The sequence below is a fragment of the Rhineura floridana genome, chromosome 21 (genome assembly GCF_030035675.1).
Source record: "Rhineura floridana isolate rRhiFlo1 chromosome 21, rRhiFlo1.hap2, whole genome shotgun sequence".
Classification (NCBI taxonomy): Eukaryota; Metazoa; Chordata; class Lepidosauria; order Squamata; family Rhineuridae; genus Rhineura; species Rhineura floridana.
The window spans coordinates 9,087,837-9,111,630 of NC_084500.1; the positions used below are offsets into that span (position 1 = coordinate 9,087,837).

Below are 23,794 nucleotides of genomic sequence, written 5' to 3' on the forward strand. Positions count from 1 at the left end.
GTGGAAAATGCAGCAGCCAGATTGGTAACAGGGACCAGACGGTCCGAACATATAAAACCAATTCTGGCCCGCTTGCATTGGCTGTCTGTATGTTTCCGAGCTCGATTAAGGTGCTGGTTTTAACCTATAAAGCGTTACATGGCTTAGGATCACAATACCTGATGGAACTCCTCTCCCGATATGAACCCACCCGTACACTACGCTCAACATCTAAGGCCTTCCTCCGGATGCCTACTCCAAGGGAAGCTCAGAGGGTGGCAACAAGGGAGAGGGCCTTCTCAGTGGTGGTCCCCAAATTATGGAATGATCTTTGCAACGAGGTGTGCCTGGCGCCATCACTGTTATCTTTTCGGCGCCAGGTCAAGACTTTCCTCTTCTCTCAGGCATTTTTGCATGTGTTTTTTAAATTGTTTTTAAAAATTTAAATTGTGTTTTAAATTGTTTTTAAAAGATGTGTTTTAAATTTGTATAATTGTTTTTAATGCTTTTAGTTGCTGTAAACCGCCCAGAGAGCTTCGGCTATGGTGCAGTATACAAATACAATAAATAAATAAATAAGTGGAGAGGGGAATGGAATGGAATATCCTAGCATAAGTGGCTGGTTGAAACTGTGGCAGGGAGCATCCCACAATGCAATGTTTTATTGCAGATCCCACCTAAAGCATTCTATTATGCAACATCTTTGCCATGCCATGGCTGCTAGCAATAATTATTAGTGGGCAATTACACTGCAGGAAATCAGTTCAGCCTATTTGGATGACTGGTCATCCAGAATTAGTCATACCCACCCAAAAGAGAGAGAGAGAGAGAGAGAGAGAGAGAGAGAGGTATGCTTATTTGGAGTAAGGGTAAGGAAAGATAAAGGGCAAGCTTTAAGCCCTATTGGTGGGCTTCCCTGAGACATCTGGTTGGCCATTTTGGGCAGCAGGGTGCTGGATGATGGACATAACAACAGGGCTTTTATGTATTTAGGCTGGCCAGCCTCCAGCCTGGTCTCCTCCAGAGGTTTTTGGACTACAGCTCTGACCATTAATTTCTGACAACTGGCCATGGTGGCTGGGGCTAATGGGAGTTGTGGCTCAAAATATCTGGAGGGCCCAAAGTTGATAGAAGGCTTATACTTTGTCCTAATGATAATCACTTAGTCACAATGTGTGTGTGGGGGGGTACTATTTGAGTCTTTCCTGGGTGGGAAAAAGGTGGCAGCTCAAAGCCAAATTAGGCAACTCTTGCTTCAGTCATTGGTTTGTAAAAAGATGGGTGCATGAGGGACACAGCATTGAATGGATTAATATAGTGCTTCATCAGGTCCCTGAGCCAGCATAATGTCATGGTTTGAGTGTTAGAGATTAAGGACAGGAAGTTCCCAAGTTCAAGTCCTCAGCCATGAAGCTCACTGAGTGATTTTGGGGACATGCTAATAAAAATGTTAAGAGGAATCCTAATGAATGAGACTAAAGGTCCAACTGTTCCAGGGATGTGGAACCTTTGGACCTCCAAATGCCAGAATCCATTTCACAGCATCTCTGCTGCACTCATGTACAGTGTCACATAGGCATCTGGTTGGCAACTTTGGAAAGAGACTGATGTGCTAGATAAATGATATTTTGGTCTGATCCAGTCGAGCTCTTTCCATTTTTTTTTCATTTTTTTTTTTACTAAGAGGCCACAATATTTGGTTCAGCTCTGTATCTGTTCTGATTTGCTCTTTGGTAAGTCCAATTCAGCACATGTTTTGGGTCCAAAGCAACTTTGTTAAAAAGCCAAAGCTTTGCTTCCCACATTCGCTATTATGGGAAATACATAAGTCTGTATCTTTTTTTTTCTATTAACATAATGAGAAAAGGAGCTCAAGATGGGTGGGCATTTCTAAAAAAGGAAATTCTACAGGCACAACTGCAAACAGTTTCAACAAGGAAAAAAGGTGAAAGACAGCAGAAGAAGCCAAGGTGGCTTCACAAAAAGGTTGGAGGTGACCTGAAAACAAAAAAGAACACATACAGGAAATGGAAGGAGTACAGGCAGGTATCATGGAATTGCAGGGATGGTGTCAGGAAGGCTACAGCTGAGAATAAGCTGAGATTAGCAAGGGATGCTAAAAGCTTTTGTAGGGGAGAGTCTGTAGCTCAGTGGCAGAGCATCTGCTTTGCATGGCGAAGGTCCTAGGTCCAATCCCCAGCATCCCCAGATAGGGCAGAGAGTGACACCCTTGGCTGAAACCCTAGAGAGCTGCTGCCAGTCAGTGCAGACAATACTGAGCTAGTTAGGACATTGGCAGCTTCCTATGTTGTGTTACACACTGTTAAAGTTGATGGGGAAAGTAAAAGGCATTCACTTTCCTGGTTTTTGTTTGTAATTATTTATCCCTCTCCCAAGCCACTGTGATTGGAGAACCATGATATATCTTCCCCTCTGACTGAAAGCAAGACATGCCAGCTCCTCTGTTCCCACACAAAGCCCCATGCTGGCATCTCACTGATGGTTAGCGAATAAGAGATCATTTTTAAGACCCAATATTATATGAACTTTATGCAGTGTCGCAGGTCACAAAGCACAACAAAGTAATCTGGGTGGTCCCTGATCTGTCCTGTTGTGTCTTGTGGGAGCCCCACTTCATACTGTTGACATATCCCTGATTTGCCTCATGCCTCAGATCTTGTACAGAACTACTTGATGTACAGTGAGATAACACTGTTGCTGTTAGAATCATAGTGTGGTAAAGAACCTCAAAGTTCATGTAGTCTCACGCCCCCTGCCGATGCAGGAAATCCACAGCCACAGCTTTCTGGATTGAATGAAGGAGAGTCTAACCTTGTTTAGATTGCATAGTTATATCTCATTCTGTATCAGATCACATCAACAACATCTTGGTAAGAAACTGTAGCAAGATGACTCTTAACAGGGCTTCATTGGGCTGTAGCCATAACAAAAAAGTCCACAAATTTGATATCTGATTAAACTGAATTCAGTTTTGGATTATTTAGAAATCATTAATTAATCTATGAGAGACACCCTCCTCAAAATATCGATGGAACAACATTACATATTACCATTGCCAAATGCTGTACTTCTACACCTTTCCCCCTTAAACCCCTGAAACCAACAACATACATCATTTGAAATTCAGATTTAAAGAATATAGCTTGTATCCAATGCAGACCCGTTGAAATTAAAGGACATGATTAACTTTGTTTCCTTCATGTTAGTGAGTCTCCTCTCAGTCAACGTTTGTTGGACACAACACTATATATTTAATTTTTTAAAGGGGGAAAGCCAGAAAAATAATTGCCCCCCAATTTCATTCCAACCCCAAGTTAGAAATCCTGAGGAGGGGATGCCTCTACACGCCTAGATCAGGGGTTCTCAGACTGTGGTCTGTGGGCCACCGGTGGACCAAGAGCTTCTTTTAGATGGTCTGCGATGCGGCTGTGGATTCGTAGTTCGATTTCCATCCTGTGAAATACTCAAATTGTATTTTAATTGCTTTTTTCTTACACTGTTGTTATGTATCATATCTATGGAATAGAATAAAGAACAATATATACGAAACCAAAGAAGCAATGAAAATGCAATTGAAAATCATACATCATCTAGTACTGTGCATCACAATGGCTACAACAGGCAGAAAGATCTTGAAGTGGTCCGCTAAGACCTCAGCAATTCTCAAGTGGTCAGGGCGTGGGGGGGGTTGGGAATCCTCTAGATGTGTCTTAAGTATGGAGGATAGATATAAACCTTTTTTTAAAAAAAATACATACGTAAAAGGAACAAGACAAAGAAAACAATACTCCCCCCCATCAACTGCTTGGCTAAATTATCAGACTGAGTTTAAACAAGCAAAACAAGGGCAGGAAAATACACATTTGAATTGCCAAAATAGCTATAAAATGTTTAGATACTCTTTGAGAAATATTGCTAGTAGGCAGTTAGGGTGATACAAAGGCACCATCTGCCTTCCCTCCCCCCCACCCCATTTCCCATAATTAGCAGTGCACAAAAGTGTTAAAATTCGGAGCCATTTATAGAGAAAAAGACACACAGGCAGAGAGGCTAGCGCCTTTTGTCTTGATTTATAACCCAATTTCCACCCTTCTTTGCCTGCCGTTCATAACACTAAGAGTGTCCCAGTCTCGGGAATTTGCATTCATCAGCAGGCTGTCCAAATCTTCTCTCTTTTTTTTATTTTTACTGCTATAAAATTCTGGCCTTTACAAAAAATCATTATTTGATTTTTTTTTTAGTTAAAAACATGTAGCTAGCTGGTCCAAGGATATCATCTGGGCAAATACTCTTTTGGAAGCCTGGTAAAGTTTCTCTCTCTTAGGGCTTTGTCCACCATAACAATGTGTTTGTTGATCAAGTTTTTCATTTCCTCTGTGAATGGGTCAAATCCCTTCTGCTTGCCTCCTGACCGCTTGAAATTCCCATCTCGGTTGTTTTCGACACAGAGTAAGCGGTCCTCCGTCACTGTGATGTTCAGAAATCTGACCATTTTTTTCAGCGTGGGGAGCAGGCTCTGTTTTAAGTCTTCGTAGTGAATGACAAGGAGTCGTTTCCCATATTTGAGCCAGTCCAGCACATGGGAAGCCCACCAGGAAGCATAGCTGTTTACAAAATCTGGCCACTCTATATAGTGAGAGAGAGAAAATAAAGGATATTTACTTAACCATTGTTGAATCCAGTTGCTACCAAATATAAAATGGATGACAAGAGGAAAGCTGTTTTAAAACAATATCAGAAGCAATTACTACAGCTGTGCACCAGATCTGGCCAGATCCTTGATCCCGAACCATGGAGATTCAGGTTGGCCTGGGATTCAGCTGAACTGAGTTGGAACTACTTTGGATCACCCTGGGTCAAATCAGGAGCAAATACAAAGCATCAGATCGAGTCCTAAATCATATCATTCCTAGCGAATAACCCCTTTCTGTTAGTGGTCTGAGCTAAAAGGCCCTCCCAAAATTCTGCATGCTATTTGTGGGTGGCAAAATGTTGTTTGTGTGTGTGGATTTTGCTGAAAGTTCTTGGAAGAACTTCCAACAGTTTTTTTTCTCAGAAAACTCTCTTCTGAAAAATATTAGCTCACTTAATTTTGAATGAAACACCATTATTAGTTCATATAACAGATCCCTGGAAAAAATGACTGATTGTTAAACCACTCAGGGAATTACAGCTTTGTGAGGGGAATAGATACCTCCTAACAAAACTCAGCACTCTTAAGAAACTACTGTTGCCAGGATTCTTTGGGCATAGCCATGACTATTAAAACAGTTTCATAGGACTTTTAATGTATGAAGCAAATGTGGCCCTGATCCATACAAACAGTGATGGCAGAGACTGAACTAGGATCCTTTTTGCTTTAAAAGACTGATGCTGGTGCCTAGGGATGGAAAGATCTGTCTGTTTCAATTCTCTCTGTTTCTCATTTTGCCAATGTTAAATTCAGTTCTCTACATTTCTGCAGCGATCAGCAATTTTTTAAAAAAAAATCTCATGAAAGTTCACAATTTTAGTGCGGATTTCTCCAGATAAACACATTTTTGTAAGTAGTTTTGACAAAGGTACACATTTTTGCAAGCCATTTCTCATCACGTCATGCCATTTTGCATGTTATTTTCACTCATATATTCATTTTTATGCACACTTTCCCCTCATATATGCATTTTTGTAAATGTTTTTTAATTGGTGAACTGCATCCTAAAATTCAAATAATGAGAATTTTGAAGGATGGCTGTGTTTCATTTCTCATATTGTTTTGGAAAGTGTGAATATGGGACTTCCGGGAAGGGTGACTTCGCTTGTGCCTGCTTTTGAGACGGGCTCCCGCCTCAGAAGAAGCTTATTCAGATATAAATCAGTCAGAACATTTTTTTTTTGACTGATGAAATTTCTCCCGGGCAGGGAGAAACGTAGAGATCAGCCTCAAAAGCCTGTTTTTGTTGGGAGGACTGGATTTCATTAATTTATGAGAAAAGGTCCAGCCAGCAATGCCGGACGGATTTCCGAACAAGCTCTATCTGATTAATGCGACACGTTTATCTTTTCTTCAAAGAGAAAACGGACTAACAGGCAAGCACCCTTCTTTCTATTCTTTTTTTTACTTGGTTTAAATTGTTGCAGCAAAAAGAGATTTGTCAAATTAATCAACTTTAAAGAACTTCTGGGTGAGCTATAACTCTTCTCTGTTATTCACGAAATTAACAGCTTATCTCTGTTTCTATTGCAAAAAGCTGTCCTGGAAGTGCATTCTAAAGATATAAACAGAAGAGGGATTTCTATTCCGAGGAGAAAAAAATAAAAAATATGAAGTTTGGAACATTATATTGTCTGGGACTATTCTCTTTTTGGTCTATTTTATTTTGACGAATCTGCTTCTTCACGACGCCACTAACTGTTTTGATGCTGGGAACTAAATTTGTTTTGTATTCTTGAACATAGAGAGATAAGGCAGGCTGCTCTGTTTATACTGTGATGTCATCAAGCCTGGAATATTAACCCAATTGTTGCTGAAATAAGAAGTGGTTCTTCTTTATTTTTGTTTTGTTTTGTTTTTGTGGTTTTAAAAATGGCAATCAAGAAAGTGGCTGAGAATCTGGAAGTAATTATGTTTCAGAAAATAATGGATGAGATTGAGATAACGAAGCAAACCCTGCGACAGGGCAGTAAGGAGCTGAAAATTGAACTGAGCAAAATGATGCAGGAGCTTAAAGAAATAGGGGATCCTGTGAGAGAGGAGAATGAGATCAGAGATGAGAAAAGAAAAAATAAAGGGAAGATACAAGCCCTGGAGATTGGAACAAATGTGGAATTGGAAAAAGATCTGGAGTTTATGGATATTAGAAATAAAATCTACTGTTTGGAATTTAACGTTATCTCTGAAGAAATTAATGAAGATATTAGAGATAAAGTTATCAATGGCTTGGATAATTTTCTGGACTGGAATGACGTGATGGAGTTTGATATAGAGAAAATCTATGGAATTAATTGCAGCCATGTGACAATGGAAAAACTCTCAAGAGATGAGCCAGTGCATTTTGTAAAAAAGAACAGAGATATGACTTTACAACAATATTTCAGCAACTTATTCAGAATCGATGGCAAGAAAATATTTGGGATAGAGGAAATTCCCATCAGACTCTTATTATATGACTATGGCTATGACAGCAAGATTATTATGGAATGCTGATAATGGAAGATTGGACACTGAAATTACTGGACTTAACAGGACTATTGAAGATGGAAGATGGAATTAATATGGATAATGGAATAATGGCTATTGAAATTATTGGACCTAACAGATTTTGATGAGATGGATTAATCGATATGTTTATTTGGACTATGGTTATGACAATAAGATTATTATTATTATTATTAACGAGATGGATTAATCGACATGTTTATTTGGAGAAAAATTGATAGATATATTTCTTAAAGAATTGAAACCTCTCTTTGACTTTTTGTGGAAAGAATAAAGTAATGTTTATGAGATTTGATGATTAATTAAGATAACTACTGGAGGAAAGTGATTTTATAATATAATTTAAGAGACAGGATTGTTATATATTGTAGACCTATAACTGATCTGCGACAAATGGGAAGTCAACATTTTTTTTGTTTAATCATTTTTGTTTTGTTTTGTTTTTTGTCTTTGAATGTTTTATGATTTTGTTTTGTTTGTTTTATGAAAATTTGAATAAAAATTATTGTAAAAACAAAAGGAAAGTGTGAATATGATAAATTCTGCTTGAAATGTGAACTGAATCAAAATTCTCACCCATCCCTAAACTGATGCCTCCTCCAAGACGAAGAAGTGTTCATTTGGGACCAGAGGGTGGTATTCAATGCTAATCATACTTAGAGTAGACCCATTGGAGTTAATAGACATGACTAACTTAGGCTCATTAATTTCAGTGGGTCTACTCTGAGCAGAATTTAGTTGAATACAACCCAGGATATCAAAGGAACTACCTAGCCCCATATACAGTATTCCTGCTCTGCAACTGTGCTCCTCAGATGGGCACTGCTGAGAGTATCATATGCTGCAAAGGTGTGTGTAGCTTGTACTAGAAACCAGCCTTTCAGTGTTACAGCTCCAGCAATCTGGAATCAATGACCAGCCAAAATGAGATGCTCAGCAGCTTGATGTTGACGCACCTGGGAAGGGCATTTTTTGGTCCAGAAAGCTTTCATCCAGCAATAGATCCACAGAAACTGTTTTATTGCATTTAAGAACATATGAAGAGCCAGCTGCATTAGGCCAATTGCTTGTCTAGTCCAGCATCCTGCTGAATTTGTATAGATGGCTTTGTTTTTAGAGTTTGTTGAAATGGTGTTAATTTGTTTTCAGAACTGTGTTTTATTCTGGTTTTATCTTGCAGTTTATACTATAAAGTGGTCTACAAATTTTATTTTTTTTATTTATTTATTGAAGAGTGAGTGAAGAAATCTTTATTGTTCAAAGCCATAGGCCACCACAATTAAACAAATATAAGAAAATACAAAATACATATTTAAAAACAGATCATATTACAATAAAACAGAATTCTTCAGCATAAAATGGAAGAGCAGCAGTACAATTCAAGTAAAATTTCCTCCCCTGGAAAATACCTTAACCCACCTTATATCTAAATACATAGATGCTACCATCATAATGGCGCTGGGGCACAGTCCACACATCCTACATGGTGTTTTAGATAGGCAGCTCTTACTTTTCCTGCAGCTAAAGCAAATTTTGCCACCTGAGTAGTAATAAATATTTCATTGTCTGCTAACAAGACACAGATCTGCTCCAGGGGAGTCCTATTAGACAAGGAGCTCAGGATGCACAGGAGAAATTTTAATCTTAGGGATTTGTATAAGGGGCATCTTAGTGGATAATGTGTAATGTCCTCAACTTCACCAGAGTGGCAGATACAAAGTCTTTGTTGGGTCGGAGTATTAGAAAACCTCCCATCCAGGAAAGCAGAGGGCATAGTCTGAAGTCTTAAAGGTGTGAATGAATTTCTCAAGGGTGTCACTGTTAGAAATGTAAAGTAGTGCTCCATACCAAATAGAATATGACATTTGGGTAGGTGAAAAGAGGTCCCACCGTTTAGTATAAAGATAAATTCTGTCTTTGAACAGCTGTTTTACTCCATCAGAAGTGAAAGTGGGTAAAACCTCTGTGCTAATACCATAAGCAGACACAACAGATTTAATAGAATTTACCCAGCAGCTTTGGGTTTATTTATTTATTAAATTTACATCCTGCCCTTTCTCCCAATTGGAGCCCAGGACAGCCATTTTGTTAAATAAATAAATAATAAAATAAAATGTAAATAAAATATTAGGGGGAAGCAGATTGCCTTAATTCTCCTTCGTCATGAAGTCAGAAAGCAACGGCTTACTCCACTTACCTTTGCTTTTCCAGTTCTGATCTGTAGCATAGCCGAGATGGCCAGCGCACTTCCGGTTGAATTCTGCCACCAGTGACTTGTATGGATTCCGTATCAATAAGATGGCAGAGTCAAACAAATCAATTTCTTTCTTACCACTCTCATGAGTTTTGACACAAATAGTTCTCCGGCTTCTCCAGTGATCCTTTTCTCCCTTAAAACCTGTGTGTGTATGTATATAAACACAACATATTGTTGAGAGTTTGGGCCATCTCATATGCTGTAAATGGCCCTACGACTATGATTTTGTCATGGAGAGCTAGTGTGGTGTAGTGGTTAGAGTGTCAGACTCTGATCAGGGAGGACTAGATCCCCACATTCAAATCCCCACATGCATACATTCCCATGGGGCTCTGGGGCAGACACCTGGAGGAAGGCGGGCAGCCACGCCTCCTCTCTGGCTGAACTGTGCCAGCCATTTCAGCCCCTCCCCTCTAACTGGAAAAAACAAAGTGACCTCCTGCCACTTCTCCGCAGCAGCTTCCAACCTGCCTGTTTATTTCACAGCAGGTGCAAAGGGCAGAGATTCCCTCTGCCTGAGAGCAGGACATTTAGACAAGCTTCACAATGCCCTGCTAGAGGAATGCAAGCACTCTGACCCCACCCCTGCCCCAAAACAAGAAATACTTCACAGCCAATCCTTGGCGGCATCGAATCAGGCACAGGGGACTGAATCTTGGCGCTGGAAGAGCCATATTTGCCTGCACAGTTTGAAATCAACAGCTCAGTATAGTGGTTATTGGCCTGGGACCTGGAAGACCAGGGTTCAAATCCACCACTCAGACATGAAGCTGACTGGGTGACCCTGGGTCAGTCACTGTCGCTCAGCCTAACTTACCTCACAGGGTTGTTGTGAGGATAAAATCAGGAAGGAGAAGAACCCGAGGAAAGGTGGAATACAGATGTAAAAATAAATAAATAAATCTGACAGTCTGGGCCAAACAGACTGACAGTCAGTATAACTTTTTTATTTATATGTTTATTGGATTCCGATTTTGAATCAAAACATCAAAAATATATCATTCATTCCTGTGTTCATTTATTCAATTTCCTACAAAGGATTTGCTTGTATATATTTGTAAGTAAAGACAACATTAGAAAGACAGATGAAGGCTGCAATTCTAAACCCAATTACCAGGGAATGAGCCCCATTGAGTTCAATAGGACATTTCAGAGTAGACACGGTATGGACTGCTCTGTAAGTCTCTGAAGAGTCCCCTTGCAAAGAAAACTAAGGATTATGTTCAACTAAGTCCCACTCAGAGTAAACCTAAGTTTAATTAATGAACATAAGTTAGTTATGTCTATGAGCTTCCATGGGTCTTCATTGAATAGGACTAGCATTGAATTACTACCAAAGGCTGCAATCCCATTTTCTTGGGAGTAAACCCCATTAAATTCAATGGGACTTACTTCTGAGTAGATATGCAACAGATTACACTGTCAGTGGTCTTTTCTTCTGAACTGAAGACCCCAAACACTAGCCTTTCCATAACAATGTAGTAAAAAGCTGCAAAAACACATGCTGTCTAGGCAGGGCCAAAGAGCTGGACTCAAAAACAATATACAAAGAAATGGACCAGGGCAGGAAATCTTTCTCAGCCCAAAGGCTGCATTTTCTTATAGGCAGCGTTCTGGGGAATCCCATGCCAATGGCAAGAAGAACTAGAGGCAAAAGTGGGCAGAGCAAACAACTCTTACCATTATACATTAGGCTCTATTCCAGCTGCGCAGAAGCCAGAGATTTCTACACACCCACACAGCTCTCTCGATTTGGGATGGAAAGATATGTCAGTTTCAGATCTCTAAGGTTCTCATTTTTCAATCTTAAATTCAGATCTCCACATTTCTGCAGCTATTTGCAAATTTTAAAAAATAAAATCATCCAAATTCTTCAGCGTTTTAGTATGAATTTCTCCTAATCACAGTTTTGTACGGAATTTAGACTAATGTACACATTTTTACAAGCACTTTTTTGAAATATAATGCATTTTTGTATTTTACTTTCACTGGTATAGTATTTTTATGCACACTTTCTGCTAATATATGCATTTTTATTGCTATTGTTTGGTTGGAGAACTGCATTGCAAAATTCAGAAAAGTGCAAATTTTGGAGAATGACTGTGTTTCTATTCTCATATTGTTTTGGAAATTATGAATTTGATAGATTCGGCTTTAAATAAGAACTAAATTGAATTTCTTCCCCATTCCTATTCTCCATCCAGACAAAAGCATTCAAGTAAGGTGCAAAGCAAAGATAGTGAGAGGTATGGCATGGAAAGAGTCCTGTGAGGCAGACAGAAAGGATTAGAGAGGCATACTTGACCCTTGTGCCTGAGGTTGCCCTCTCCTGGTCTAGAGCCTAGAATCTTTAGCCCTCTGAATGTTGCTAAACTAAAACTCCCATCAGCCCTAGCAAGCATGGAAAATGGCCAAGGAAGATGGGGGTTGTAGTTCCTCAGTATCTGTAGGGCCAAAGATTCTCCACACCAGGTCCAGACAGTAATTTGCTGTTCAGGCTAAGTTAATTTGGAAGGACAGTCTTCAAAACTGACAGGCACAGATGAATGATGTACCTTTATTATAGAGGGTGCCATCAAAGTAGTAGCTCCCAGTGTAAAACCCTGTAGCATGTTCGATTAAATGGCGAGCCCAGGTGTTTCCAGCTCCAGGGAAACTTGACAATGCAACAAAGGCTTTGGATTTGGTGGGGAGGAACTTCCGGTCAGTGCAACGGGTATCTATAACCAGATACGGACAACATGCTATTGTTACAGCAGACATCTTTTTAAACAAACTCACACACGATTATCACGTACACCAAAGACACCGCAAGTGAGATACTTGAAGGATGGGAAACTCCAGTCCTCCAGATGTTATTGGATAACAACTCCCATAATCCATGCCATACTGGCTGGGGCTAATGAGAGTTGGAGCTTGACTTTTCATGGAGGAAAAGGCTATCAGTGGCTACCTGCTATGATGGCTATGCTCTGGCCCCCTAGAGGTAGTATGCTTCCTAATACCAGTTGCTGGAAGCCTCTTTGCACTCCGGTCCCGCTTGCAGGCTTCCCATAATAGGCCACTGTGAGAACAGGATGCTGGACTAGATGGGCCATTGGTCTGATCCAGCAGGGTTCTTCTTATGCACTTATACTCTTCTTTTACATTTATACCCCTCTTTTATAAATTATCTTTAAACATAGTGGGCTGCCTATATTTTAAGTTCTATTTTGCTTTGGTACTAACGCTCTCACCATGAACCCTTCTGCCCTCTCCTCACAAGAAAGCCAAGGCTGCAATTTTGTATTCATTTGCCTGGGACCTAAGTCTCATTTAACACAAGGGCATCTATATTTATGTCTACTGCAAGTGAATTCTTAATAAGTATCTGGGCTTCAGCTCCTGCATAGCAGGAGGCATGCCTCAGACTCTTTGCAAAATTTTCACATTTTGCATTTGTCACTTGGGGCTTGTGTGATTCTTTAATGTTCACTGACGTGTCGTAGTTGCAGAAAATAACTTCTAGGGAGTACCTGATCTCAGTTGAGCCCAGCACAGGAACAACTGCAGCACTGGGGGACTGGAGAAGACCTGCCCTGGGAGTGAGTACCTGAGTATCTGGGTGCTTGCTCACTTGCTCCTCTGGGTTGCTGTCTCTTGAGGCAGCTGAGGTCCCAGGTAAGTACTGCAAGGACTGGTGCTCCCTGCCTGAACCTGACTCCAGAGAGAGGCTGCAGTCAATCTTGCAACCTCGTGAATCAGCTAATGACTGGGTCAGGGGGCATAAAAGCCCAGCTGCCCTTTGGCAGCGGGTTTGCCGCCAGTAGGGTCACCACCAAAGATTCCTGAATGCCCTTGGAGAGTTTCCAGTAGATAGAGCAGGTGAATCTGTTGAAGCCCTTGTCATGCCCTTGGAGTTTTTTTAGTGTAAATTTTTCAAAGTGTTGCTGTACTTCGCATATTCACAGAAATAGAAGCAAAAGGAAATGATTTCCTACCAGAAACCTCACTAAAATCCACTGGATTCCTGAATGCCCTGGGGCAGTTCCCAGTAGATAGAGCAGGTGACCCTGCTGAAGCCCTTGTCATGCTGTGGAACAGCGAGGCGCTTCTGGCTCTCAACACGGTTGCCCCTGAGCGCCCTCTCCGGCACTGTGGAGCCCGGCTTGCACCTTGGTACACCAGTGAACTAAGGGCAATGAAATGGGCTGGATGATGGCTACAGCACAAGTGGCGAAAGACATGCTGTGAGGCTGATCGGGAATGAGTAAAACATCATAACCATGCCTACTGTGTAGCAGTGAGGGCAGCAAAGAAGGCCCATTTCTCTGCCACCATTGCATCTTCAAGTAGCTGTCCAGTGGAGTTTTTCCATATTGTCAGGGGTCTGTTGAGATCAACTCCAGGAAATGGAGTTTTAGATCCTTCAGAGGCCCACTATGAATTGTTTGCAGGACACTTTGAGGGTAAAGTTGCTCACCTCCGTAGCAATCTTGATGCCCCATCCACATTTACTGTAGTCCCCAGTGAGGTGTCCAGTGCAACATCTGCTGCAACTTCTTGGGATCAGTTTCAGTTGATGCGGCCTGATGACATGGATAAAGTGCTTGCGACAATGCACCCAGCAATGTGTCCTCTCGACGCTTGCTCTTCTTGGCTGATTAAAGCTTGCTGTGGGGGGTTGACCAAGTGGATCCAGGGTGTGATCAATGCATTATTGTGGGAGGGAGTGGTTCCAGCCACCCTGAAACAGGCTGTGATCCAACCACTCCTGAAAAAGCCCACCCTGGACCCATTGGTCTGTGACAATTACCACCCTGTCGCAAATACCCCTTTTTTAGGGAAGGGGATTGAGAGGGTTTTGGTGCAGCAGTTGCCAGTGCTCTTGGATGAAACAGATTATCTTGACCCATTCCAGTCTGGGTTCAGGCCTGGTTAAGGGACTGAATCAGTCTTGGTCGCCCTGATGGATGACCTTTATTGGGAGGACAGGGGGAGTGCAACCCTGTTATTCTTACTTGATCTCTCGACAGCTTTTGATACCATTGACCACGGTATCCTTCTGAACCGACTTGGTGAGATGAATCTCAGAGGCACTGTTTTACAGTGGTTTCAATCCTATCTCCACGGTAATTTTCAGAGAAATGGGTGATTGTCTTTCGGGGCCCTGGTAGTTATGCTGTGGGGTGCCACAGAGTAACATCTTGTCCCCTATGCTGCTGAACATCTATATGGGAGTGGTCATCAGGAGATTTGGGGCAAAGTGTCAGCAGTATGCTGATGATACCCAACTCTATTTCTCTGTAACATCTGACTCGGGAGAGGCTGTGCAAGCCCTAGACCACTGCCTGGACTCGGTGGCGGGCTGGATGAGGGCCAATAAACTAAGTCTGAATCGTAGCATGACGTAGATGCTGTGGGTTGATGGTTCCTATGTTCAGAAAATTGGTCAGTTGCCTGCTTTGGATGGGGTCATATTCCCTCTGAAAGAGCAGGTCTGTAGTCTGGGGGTGCTCCTGAATCCATCTTTGTCGCTAGATTTTAACATAATTGCTTTTAGATTTTAATGTTATTGTATTGATGTGTCATTTTGTGCTATTTTGCTTATTTTGTATGTTGCCCAGAGTGACTGGTTAGCCAGCCAGATGGGCGACTAAGAAATCCAATAAATAAATAAATAAATAGATATCTAGGTGACTTCAGTGGCTAAGAGTGCCTTTACCAGCTTTGGCTGGTAAGACAGCTATGGCTGTTTCTGGCCTGGGATAGCCTGACCAGTGTTGCACTGGTAACCTCCAGGCTGGATTACTATGTGGGGCTGCCCTTGAGGTTGGTGTAGAAGCTGCAGCTGATGCAAAATGCAGTGGCGAGACTGCTCATTGGGGCAGGGTATTCCCAACATGTCACCCCACTGCTAAAATAATTGTCCTGGCTGCCTATTAGCTACCAGGCTAAGTTCAAAGTTCTGGTTTTGGTGTACATAGCCCTATACAGCTTGGGACCAGGCTACCTGAAAGACTGTCTTACCCCTTATATACCCAGTTAATCACTGCGCTCTGCCAGTGAGGGCCTCCTGTAGATACCATCTCATCAGGATAGGAATTCTCTCCCCTTAAATATTAGACAGGCACCATCTCTGTTTTTGGCGCCTATGGAAGACCTTCCTCTTTAACAAGCCTTTTAAATAGAGACCTTATCCCAGTCTGCATCTGTGTTGGAATTGCTTTTTAAGATGTTTTTTAAGCTTTTTTTAAAAAGTTCTTTTTAAAGTTTATTTTTTTAAAAAAAGATGTTTTTTAAAGGTGTTTTTAAGGATGTTTTGTTGTAATATATTTTAAGGTCTGTTTTTATAATGCTTTGGAGCATTTTTAGTGCTCTTGTTTGCTGCCCTGGGCTCCTCCTGGGAGGAAGGGTGGGATATAAATCTAATAATAAATAAACTAATAAAATCCTAATTGCCAGGAGGAAAGGAAGGGTAAATGGAGATAAGGGGAAATCTGGTAGAGCTAGAATATACCAAGGATTAGAAAATGAAGCAGAAGTGGGGGGTGTACTAAAGGGGAGGGGAGAACAGCAGCTTTTTAGGACCCCAGCAATTCCTATCTCCTGTTGTCCAAATAACTCACTTGTCAGTCACAGGTCTAATTTCATTAATTGACTATAAACACCGAAATGGCTTAGTAGGCTGCCTCCACATTTTGCTTCATAACTTTCCTTGTAGGAGGGCTAGAGACTTACTTTTTAAAAGCTGAAAGCTCAGAGTCTGAGCCTCAGTGCCCTTTGTGCCTGCCTCTTGGCAGCCTGGCAGCCCTAGTCAGATTGGCTTGTCACTTTGGTTAATTTTGCCTTCCACTGTAGCACTTCTGCATTAACTTATTTGCCCTTCAAGCATTTTTTTTATAATCCTCTTTTTTACATCCTCATTTGCATCAGCTCTTTTCACTGTGAGCATCTTTTTGCAATGTATGTAGCTAGACTCTTTCACATGAAGTATTTCTTTTCCAAGGTTTTCTTTTTTTACAAAGCACCGACTCTCTGCTTGAGGTGCACTGCAGTTAAGACTGCAGAGATTGATGTATTGAGGCAGGTGATCGTGCTTTTGGGGGGTGGGGGTGGATGGCAGAATAATGTCATCCCCTCCAGCCCTAGGATTCCAGCCAAGCTTTTCTGCCACGATAAACAAAATATTTTCTGCCTACCAGCAAGACAGATTTGGACACGCTTAATGTTTGTCTCTTAAGTAACTACTTAAGACTTGTCTGTGCTACCAGTATCACCAAGAAAAGATCCAAATCAGATGTGTTTTAATATATACTCACTGACTCTTATTTCTCAATGCTTGTCTCACCCATTTGTATTGCAAACAAATAAAGAAATCTCCCTATAGGGGAGATCTATATTGCAAGCACAGTGGATATAAATTGCATTCCCACAAGGTAAGAAAGAGAGATGGAATTCCTTCTGCCATATCATTCCACAGTCAAAATCAATGCCTGTTCATCTTGAATAGTTAAGGGAGGTGCAGAATAGCTTCAATACTTTTCAATAGTCTTAAGGTCCTCAAATGCAAAGATGTATCACTGAACACCAAAATCAGGATCATTCAGACCATGGTATTCCCGATCTCTATGTATTGATGTGAAAGTTGGACAGTGAAAAAAGTGGATGAGAAAAATCAACTCATTTGAGATGTGCTGGAGGAGAGCTTTGTGGATACCATGGACTGCGAAACCTATCGCTAGAAGCTAAAATGATGAAAGTAAGGTTATCATACTTTGGACACACAATGAGAAGACATGATTCACTCGAAAAGACAATGCTGGGGAAAACAAATGGGAGTAGAAAAAGAAGACGACCAAACAAGAGATGGATTGATTCCATAAAGGAAGCCACAGACCTGAACTTATAAGATCTGAACAGGGTGGTTTATGCTGTTGGAGGTTGCTGATTCATAGGGTCGCCATAAGTCGACCTGAAGGCACATAACAACAATGGACTCTTTTGGCCTTCCTTGAAATTCCTCCTCTACTTCTCCTCAGGGCAAACTTCTAAGGCAGATGAGGGGAACCTTTCGCCCTCCAGACATTGCTTGGCCACCACCTGCCCTAAATGCTTTTATCTCTAAGGTCCTGGCCAATATGCCTCTGAATACTAGTTGCTGGGAATCACAGGCGGGGAAAGTGTGTTGCGCTCATGTCCTGCTTGCAGGTTTCCCATTAGGGCATCTGGTTGGCCACTGTGAGAACACACCAATGGGCCTTGGGCCTGATCCAGCTGTAGGGTTCTTCTTATATTTTGATCTGGATCCAGACAAAAAGTCCATCTAGTCCAGCATTTTCTTCTGCTCAGAGGCCAACCAAACTCTTCCAGAAAATTTAGAAGTACAACAGGAAGGCAATGACCCTTTCCAGATGTTGGTCCCAGGGCAATTAATTGATGGCATACTGCTTCTGAATCTGGAGTGTACAGTTCAGTGTTGGGACAGACAGCCATTAATAACCCTATCCGTCTCCATGAATTTTTTTTCCCTTTTGAGAACCAGCCATGGCCACATTTTGTGACAACCAATCCAATAACATTAATAATGTGCTGTGTGACAAAGACCTTTGCTGCAAGCTAGACATACCCAGTTCCTTCAACATTATTATTATTGTAGTTGTTGTTGTTATTTATTAGATTTGTTAGATGCCCATCTGGCAGAGATTAATCTGCCACTCTGGGCAACGTACAACAAAACACAAATACATTCCATATAAAAACTTAAACAGAGAATATTAAAAAAAATGTATAATGCATTAATAAAGTTGCTTTTTTCTTTCCTTCCTTTTTAAATTTTTACTTTATTTGTTTCATCCTGTCTGCTCGTTTATATTTACATAACATTAAGAATATCTGGAAGTTTATGCTTATAGTAACTATATCCATTTATTTTATTAAATTAATATTTGCTGATTTTCTTTCTTCTGTTACCCTCTTTTTCACACACACACACTTATTTTCTCTCTTTCTCTCCCTTTTTTCTCTCCTTTCTTTGTTTTTCTTTTGAAATTATTATATGAATGGATAGATTGGATATTAGCTTAATTTGTCCTGTTTAACAACTTTCCTTTCTTCTTTATTCCATTACTTTTGAATTAATGACTAGGGGTCAGAGACCCCCTGCTTGCTTTGCTCACCAACTCCCCACCCCAAACATATGGACACACATCCCATGCACCCACAAACACACACACACACCTGGCACCTCTGAGCACAATGAACACAAGCACACACATAGAGAGAGGAACTCTCTCTCTGTCTCACACACTCCACCTCACCCCCACCCCCACCCCCAGGCACCAACACTCCCCAACCCAACCCATCTGCCTCAAATGTTGGGCCACTGCTGCTGCTTCCTATCCGCCCAGGTTGCATCTCTCCCTCCCACTGTGACATGTGCAGTCTCCTCTGGTGTGGCTGCCATGGCCTACACAGCCTCCTCCATCTCTGCCATCTCCTCTGCTGCCATTGTGGCCTGTGGAGCTTCCTCTGGCAGCAGTGCAGCCTCCTACAGTGGCACTGCCATCCCCTATGCAGCCTCTTCCAAAGTTGCTGCCGCAGCCTGCCAAGCCTCCTCCGGTGGCAGCACTGTGGTTTCCTCTTCTGGCACCACTGCAGTCTGCACGGTCTCCTCCAGTGCTGCTGCTGGGTAACCTGCCTAATGGTCTTTGCCATCTCGCCCTGCCCCCAACATCACACAGCATGATGTCATGATGGCGTGGGGCTTACATTTTTATTACATAGAATATATAGGTAAATCTAAAAACAAAGCAACGATGAGACAATGCTAAACTGTTTTGAAATGCATTATGATACAATAGTATCTTCTGAGCATGCAAGATGTACAACACCTCCTAGTGCATGCATGCATACACACACACACACATTTCTCTCTTACCTTGGACAGGCGTTTGATAGACAAAGCGATAGTCCTCCTTGCTTGGCACTTCAACCATGCTGCTGACATTTTGCAGCCTGCTACAGAATGACCTGTCTGAGCTGTTGGTTAATGGGAAATGAGTTGTGGGGAAGCCACAGTGGCACTGAGGTCCTCTGATAACTGCCAAAGGGAATTCCTAGAAAAGAAAAGAAAAAAGGACTGAGAAAAGGAACAGAAATGAATGCGAAGGAACATCCTCAAGTTCAGTCTTCCTACTCTGAGTTGACTTGCAAATGTTTAGATAAATATTCTCCCTTTTTATTTGACATTTCCCATTGTGGATGCTGTCAGAATTTAGAGGGATAATCAGACTGTTGCATAATTAGAAGACTTTGCATTATATTAATTGTGTGAGTAAGACTTGGTTGATCAATGTGCACTTTGATCAAATGTGCATAAATGTGCACACCAATAAAAAGAATTGTATCCATCTATGTTCTACTCAGAGTAGACCCCCTGAAAGTAACGAGCCTCTATTACCTTCAATGGCTGTGCTCCAAGTAGGACTAGCACTGGATACAACCCAATTTTTCTAAAATAAGAAGTCATATGAAGCAGATTGTCTCAGCTGAAACTAGTGCCATTTGGTCACTTCCTTCTCATTCCATTTCCACCCATTCCACCTGGTTGCAGTAGAGAGGGTGAGGTGAGATAGCGAGGCCCCCTCCATCAGCCTGGCTGTGGTCAGCTGCCATTTGATTCCTTGAATTTGTTTCTTGTAGCAGCTTCATGCTTATTTTCCTCTTCTCTTCTTGCCCTTTTTTGTGTGTCTTGGCTACTACTGAATTGAAAGCCATTTCTTTGTGAAATACCACTGGAGCATTAACTCCTTAAGTAGGGCTGTGCACGTCCTCCCATCTGATTTGTTGACTGATTTGGCACTTCAGAGTGGTCCGATCTAACCCAGGCCAGTATGGGGCTGACCTGACCCAGATCTAGGCCCCGAACCAAATTGGGCAGAGTGTGCACAGTTTAATTAGGGTTTAAAACCCTAATTGAAACATGCAGTCAGGAGGGGGAGGAGGAGACTGCATGCATCTTCTCTCTCACTATTCTTACACTGTACTAACAGCGGACACCAAAATCTAAAGATGCTGAAAAACAGGTGGAATTGCTTAAATAGCCTCAGATCCCACCTCTCCCCATAGTATCATCAAAATGTGGCCATAGCCCACAGGCTCATGCTGTAGACACTCTGCCTTCCTTCCCAGCATATGGCCACAAAAGCACCCCGTCCTAGCCAGATGGCAGAGTGGGGAATGTAGTCAACAAAATATATAAATAACAACCCTGTATGATTCCACAAAGATGACAAAATGCCTTCTCTCAAATTCTGGTCACACTCAAAGGTCACAACACGGCCCAGGGCCATGTGCCTACCATGTGCCCAGGTAGAGGAACCCTCTTCAGTCTCTCAGCTCAGGAGATCCAAATTATATTCCAGGAAGAATGATGCCAATTAAATAACATTACATAATTCTTAAACTAAACATGCACACACATCTCCATTATGGAAAGGGTGGCGAAAGGATAACCGTGGGATGTTTTCTCCCATAATGCACACAAAGTGTCTGATCAAAGCAGCAGGCCTCTTAGACGTGTCCTGTGAAAAATGTTCCCAGTGTTGTTCACCTGGAGGCAACACAGTCTCTGTTGAACAAATGTAATGATCCACTCCTAATGAGGTAATTTATGAAGAGTCCCTAAGGCTCTCTTCCAGTGTTCTGGCAGCATGATGAGGCATTAAGTAGCTGTCAACATAATTGGGTTCAAACCATCCCATTCTGGCTTCCTCGTTAGGTTAACCCATGTCAGGGAGAGAAACAGTGGCTCTTTAAAAACATTTTTATGAAATCTAGAAGGGGATTCAGCTTGATTAGATTTAAAAGTCCTTTTTCAAAGAATGAGCAATGAACAGACTGAGACCAGAGGTTATATCCAATGCTGGTTCTACTCAAAGTAGACCCACTGAAAATAATGGACACAACTTACTTGGGCCCATTAATTTCAATGAGTGAAAACTTAGCTGGATATGAGGAAAACTTAGTTGGATATGACCACAAAATTCTAAACTCATTTACAAGAGTCCCTGAGAGTAAGAGCCATTGCACACAGTTGGGCTTCCTTCTGAGTAAATTCATAAAGGATTACACTGTGGGTCACAAAATAAAGCATGTGACAGGTGTGTGGAGTGGAGGGAAGCATTGTATCTTGGGTCCAAATGGGTTCTGAACTGGCTGGAAGTGACCAGGAAAGAGAACTTGGGATCTTAATAGATAGGTTGATGAAGGTGTTGACCCAGCGGGCAACAGCTGTGATCCCATGCCAGGGATCATTAGGAAAGGGATTAAAAATAAAACAGCCAGCATAATGTACAGGCCTGGTCAACTCTTTTCAAAAAATATTTTGGGAGACATTTATTTTTGTTTGTTTATTATTTGATTTATATCCCACCCTTCCTCCCAGCAGGAACCAGGGGGCTCTAGAAAAGGGCCCATAATTTTCAAGGAATCGGAGTAGCTTCCCTGTGAGGAAAGGTTGCAACATTTGGGGCTTTGTAGTTAAGAGAAAAGGCAACTATGAGGGGACAGGATAAATGTATGCATAGTGTGGAGAAAGGGGACAGGGAGCGGTTTTTCTCCCTCTCTCATAATACTAGAACTTGGGTGCATCCAGTGAAGCTGCATATTGGAAGAGTCAGGACAGACAAGAAATTCCTTCTTCACACCGCGCATAATTGAACTATGGAATTCACTTCCACAAGATGTATTAATGGCCACCAATCTGGATGGTTTTAAAGGAGGATTTGACAAATTCATGAAGGATAAGGTTATCAACAACTACCAGCCATGAAGGCTATGTTGTTCCTCCACTGTTAGAGACAGTATCCTTTCTCTATACCAGTTGCTGGAAATCACAAGAGGGGAGAATGCTGTTGCACTCAGATCCTGGTTGTGGGCTTCCCATAGGCATCTAGCTGGCCACTGTGAGAACAAAATTCTGGACTAGATAGACCTTTCTCCTGATCCAGCAAGCTCTTCTTATGAGGTAGATGGTATCAGGAGACATGTTGTGTTGGCATACCAGCCATGCATAGGGCAGCACTTAAAAGGCTTTGTAAGTCCATCCCAACACCTCTTAACTCTCCTCGTAGCAATGGAGCAAATTGCATGGGAAGCAGCAGCTGCAACAGTGTTGCCCTAGCAACCTAGCAAATAGGAGCCTGACTGGCCTTAGAACTATCAGGGCTTGAGTGGCATTGGAGGGCTTTCAGACTGTAGTGGTGGTGGCCATGGTGGTCTCAACAGCAAGAGAAGCAGCAATAGCAAGGCAGTTCTTACCATCCAGGAAGAGTAGCCAGTTTGGATTTGCAGCCTTACTGTGGATATGAGGCCATGTCAAGCAAGAGTAGATTGTTGTGGCCCTTCCTTTTTCTTCTTAATCAGCACATAGCTAAGATGGCCCAATGAGAGCTGGGGAGGAAGATGAAACACCTTGTAGATTCAGCCAGATTGTTGACGCGGACAAGAAGGTCCGTTCATATTACACCCGTTCTGGCTCGTCTGCACTGGCTTCCTATTTGTTTCCGGGCTAAATTCAAAGTGCTGGTTTTGACCTATAAAGCCTTACACGGCATGGGACCGCAATACCTGGTGGAGCGCCTCTCCCAATATGAAACTACCCGTACACTGCGCTCAACATCTAAGGCCCTCCTCCGAGTACCATCCCATCGAGAAGCTCGGAGGGTGGTGACTAGAAATAGGGCCTTTTCGGTTGTGGCTCCCGAATTATGGAATGGTGTCCCTGATGAGGTGTGCCTGGCACCGACGCTGCTATGTTTTCGGCGCCAGGTGAAAACCTTTTTATATTCCAAGGCATTTTAATGCGTATTATTATATGTATTGTTGTATTTTGTTACTGTTTGATTATTTTTGTTTACCTTTGTTGGTTTGATTCTATTGTATTATTGTATTTATATATTCCTGATTGCTTTATTTTATGTACACCGCCCAGAGAGCCCTTGGGCTTAGGGCGGTATATAAATTAAATTAAATAAATAAATAAATAAATAATTTGTTGTGGGTGAGTATTTTGGTCCCAGGCTATGGTCTGAAGACACATGATGCCACCACCTTGCTGAAGCTAAGCAGGTCTAAAGATGACTATATTTCAATCTGCACATAGATCCACGAGATGTGGATTACTTATTATTATTTATGTGGATTACTTATTGTTTATTTATTACATTTATACCCCACCTAAATATATTTATTACATTTATACCCCACCTTTCTTTCCATGACTGAAACCCAAGGCAGCTTACATATGGTTCCCAGGTGGTCTCCCATCCAGGCACTGACCACACCTGACCCTCAAG

The 23,794-nt window shown here is 41.8% G+C and overlaps 1 protein-coding gene across 2 annotated transcripts in view; it reads right to left on the bottom strand.

Annotated features, from left to right (window-relative positions):
* Positions 1-4,048: 4,048 nt before the first annotated feature.
* The window catches only part of WSCD1 (WSC domain containing 1), a 76,431-nt gene continuing 56,685 nt past the window's right edge, over positions 4,049-23,794 (bottom strand). Inside the window, exons 6-9 of one of the 2 annotated variants that reach the window (XM_061604836.1) lie at positions 19,375-19,552; positions 12,011-12,175; positions 9,396-9,596; positions 4,049-4,626 (exon numbers count right to left, since the gene is read on the bottom strand). In XM_061604836.1, the coding sequence (XP_061460820.1) occupies positions 4,274-4,626; positions 9,396-9,596; positions 12,011-12,175; positions 19,375-19,552 (897 nt within the window). In that variant the 3' untranslated portion in view covers positions 4,049-4,273. The remainder of the gene's footprint in view (positions 4,627-9,395; positions 9,597-12,010; positions 12,176-19,374; positions 19,553-23,794) is intronic. The other variant, XM_061604837.1, reaches the window with a different exon arrangement.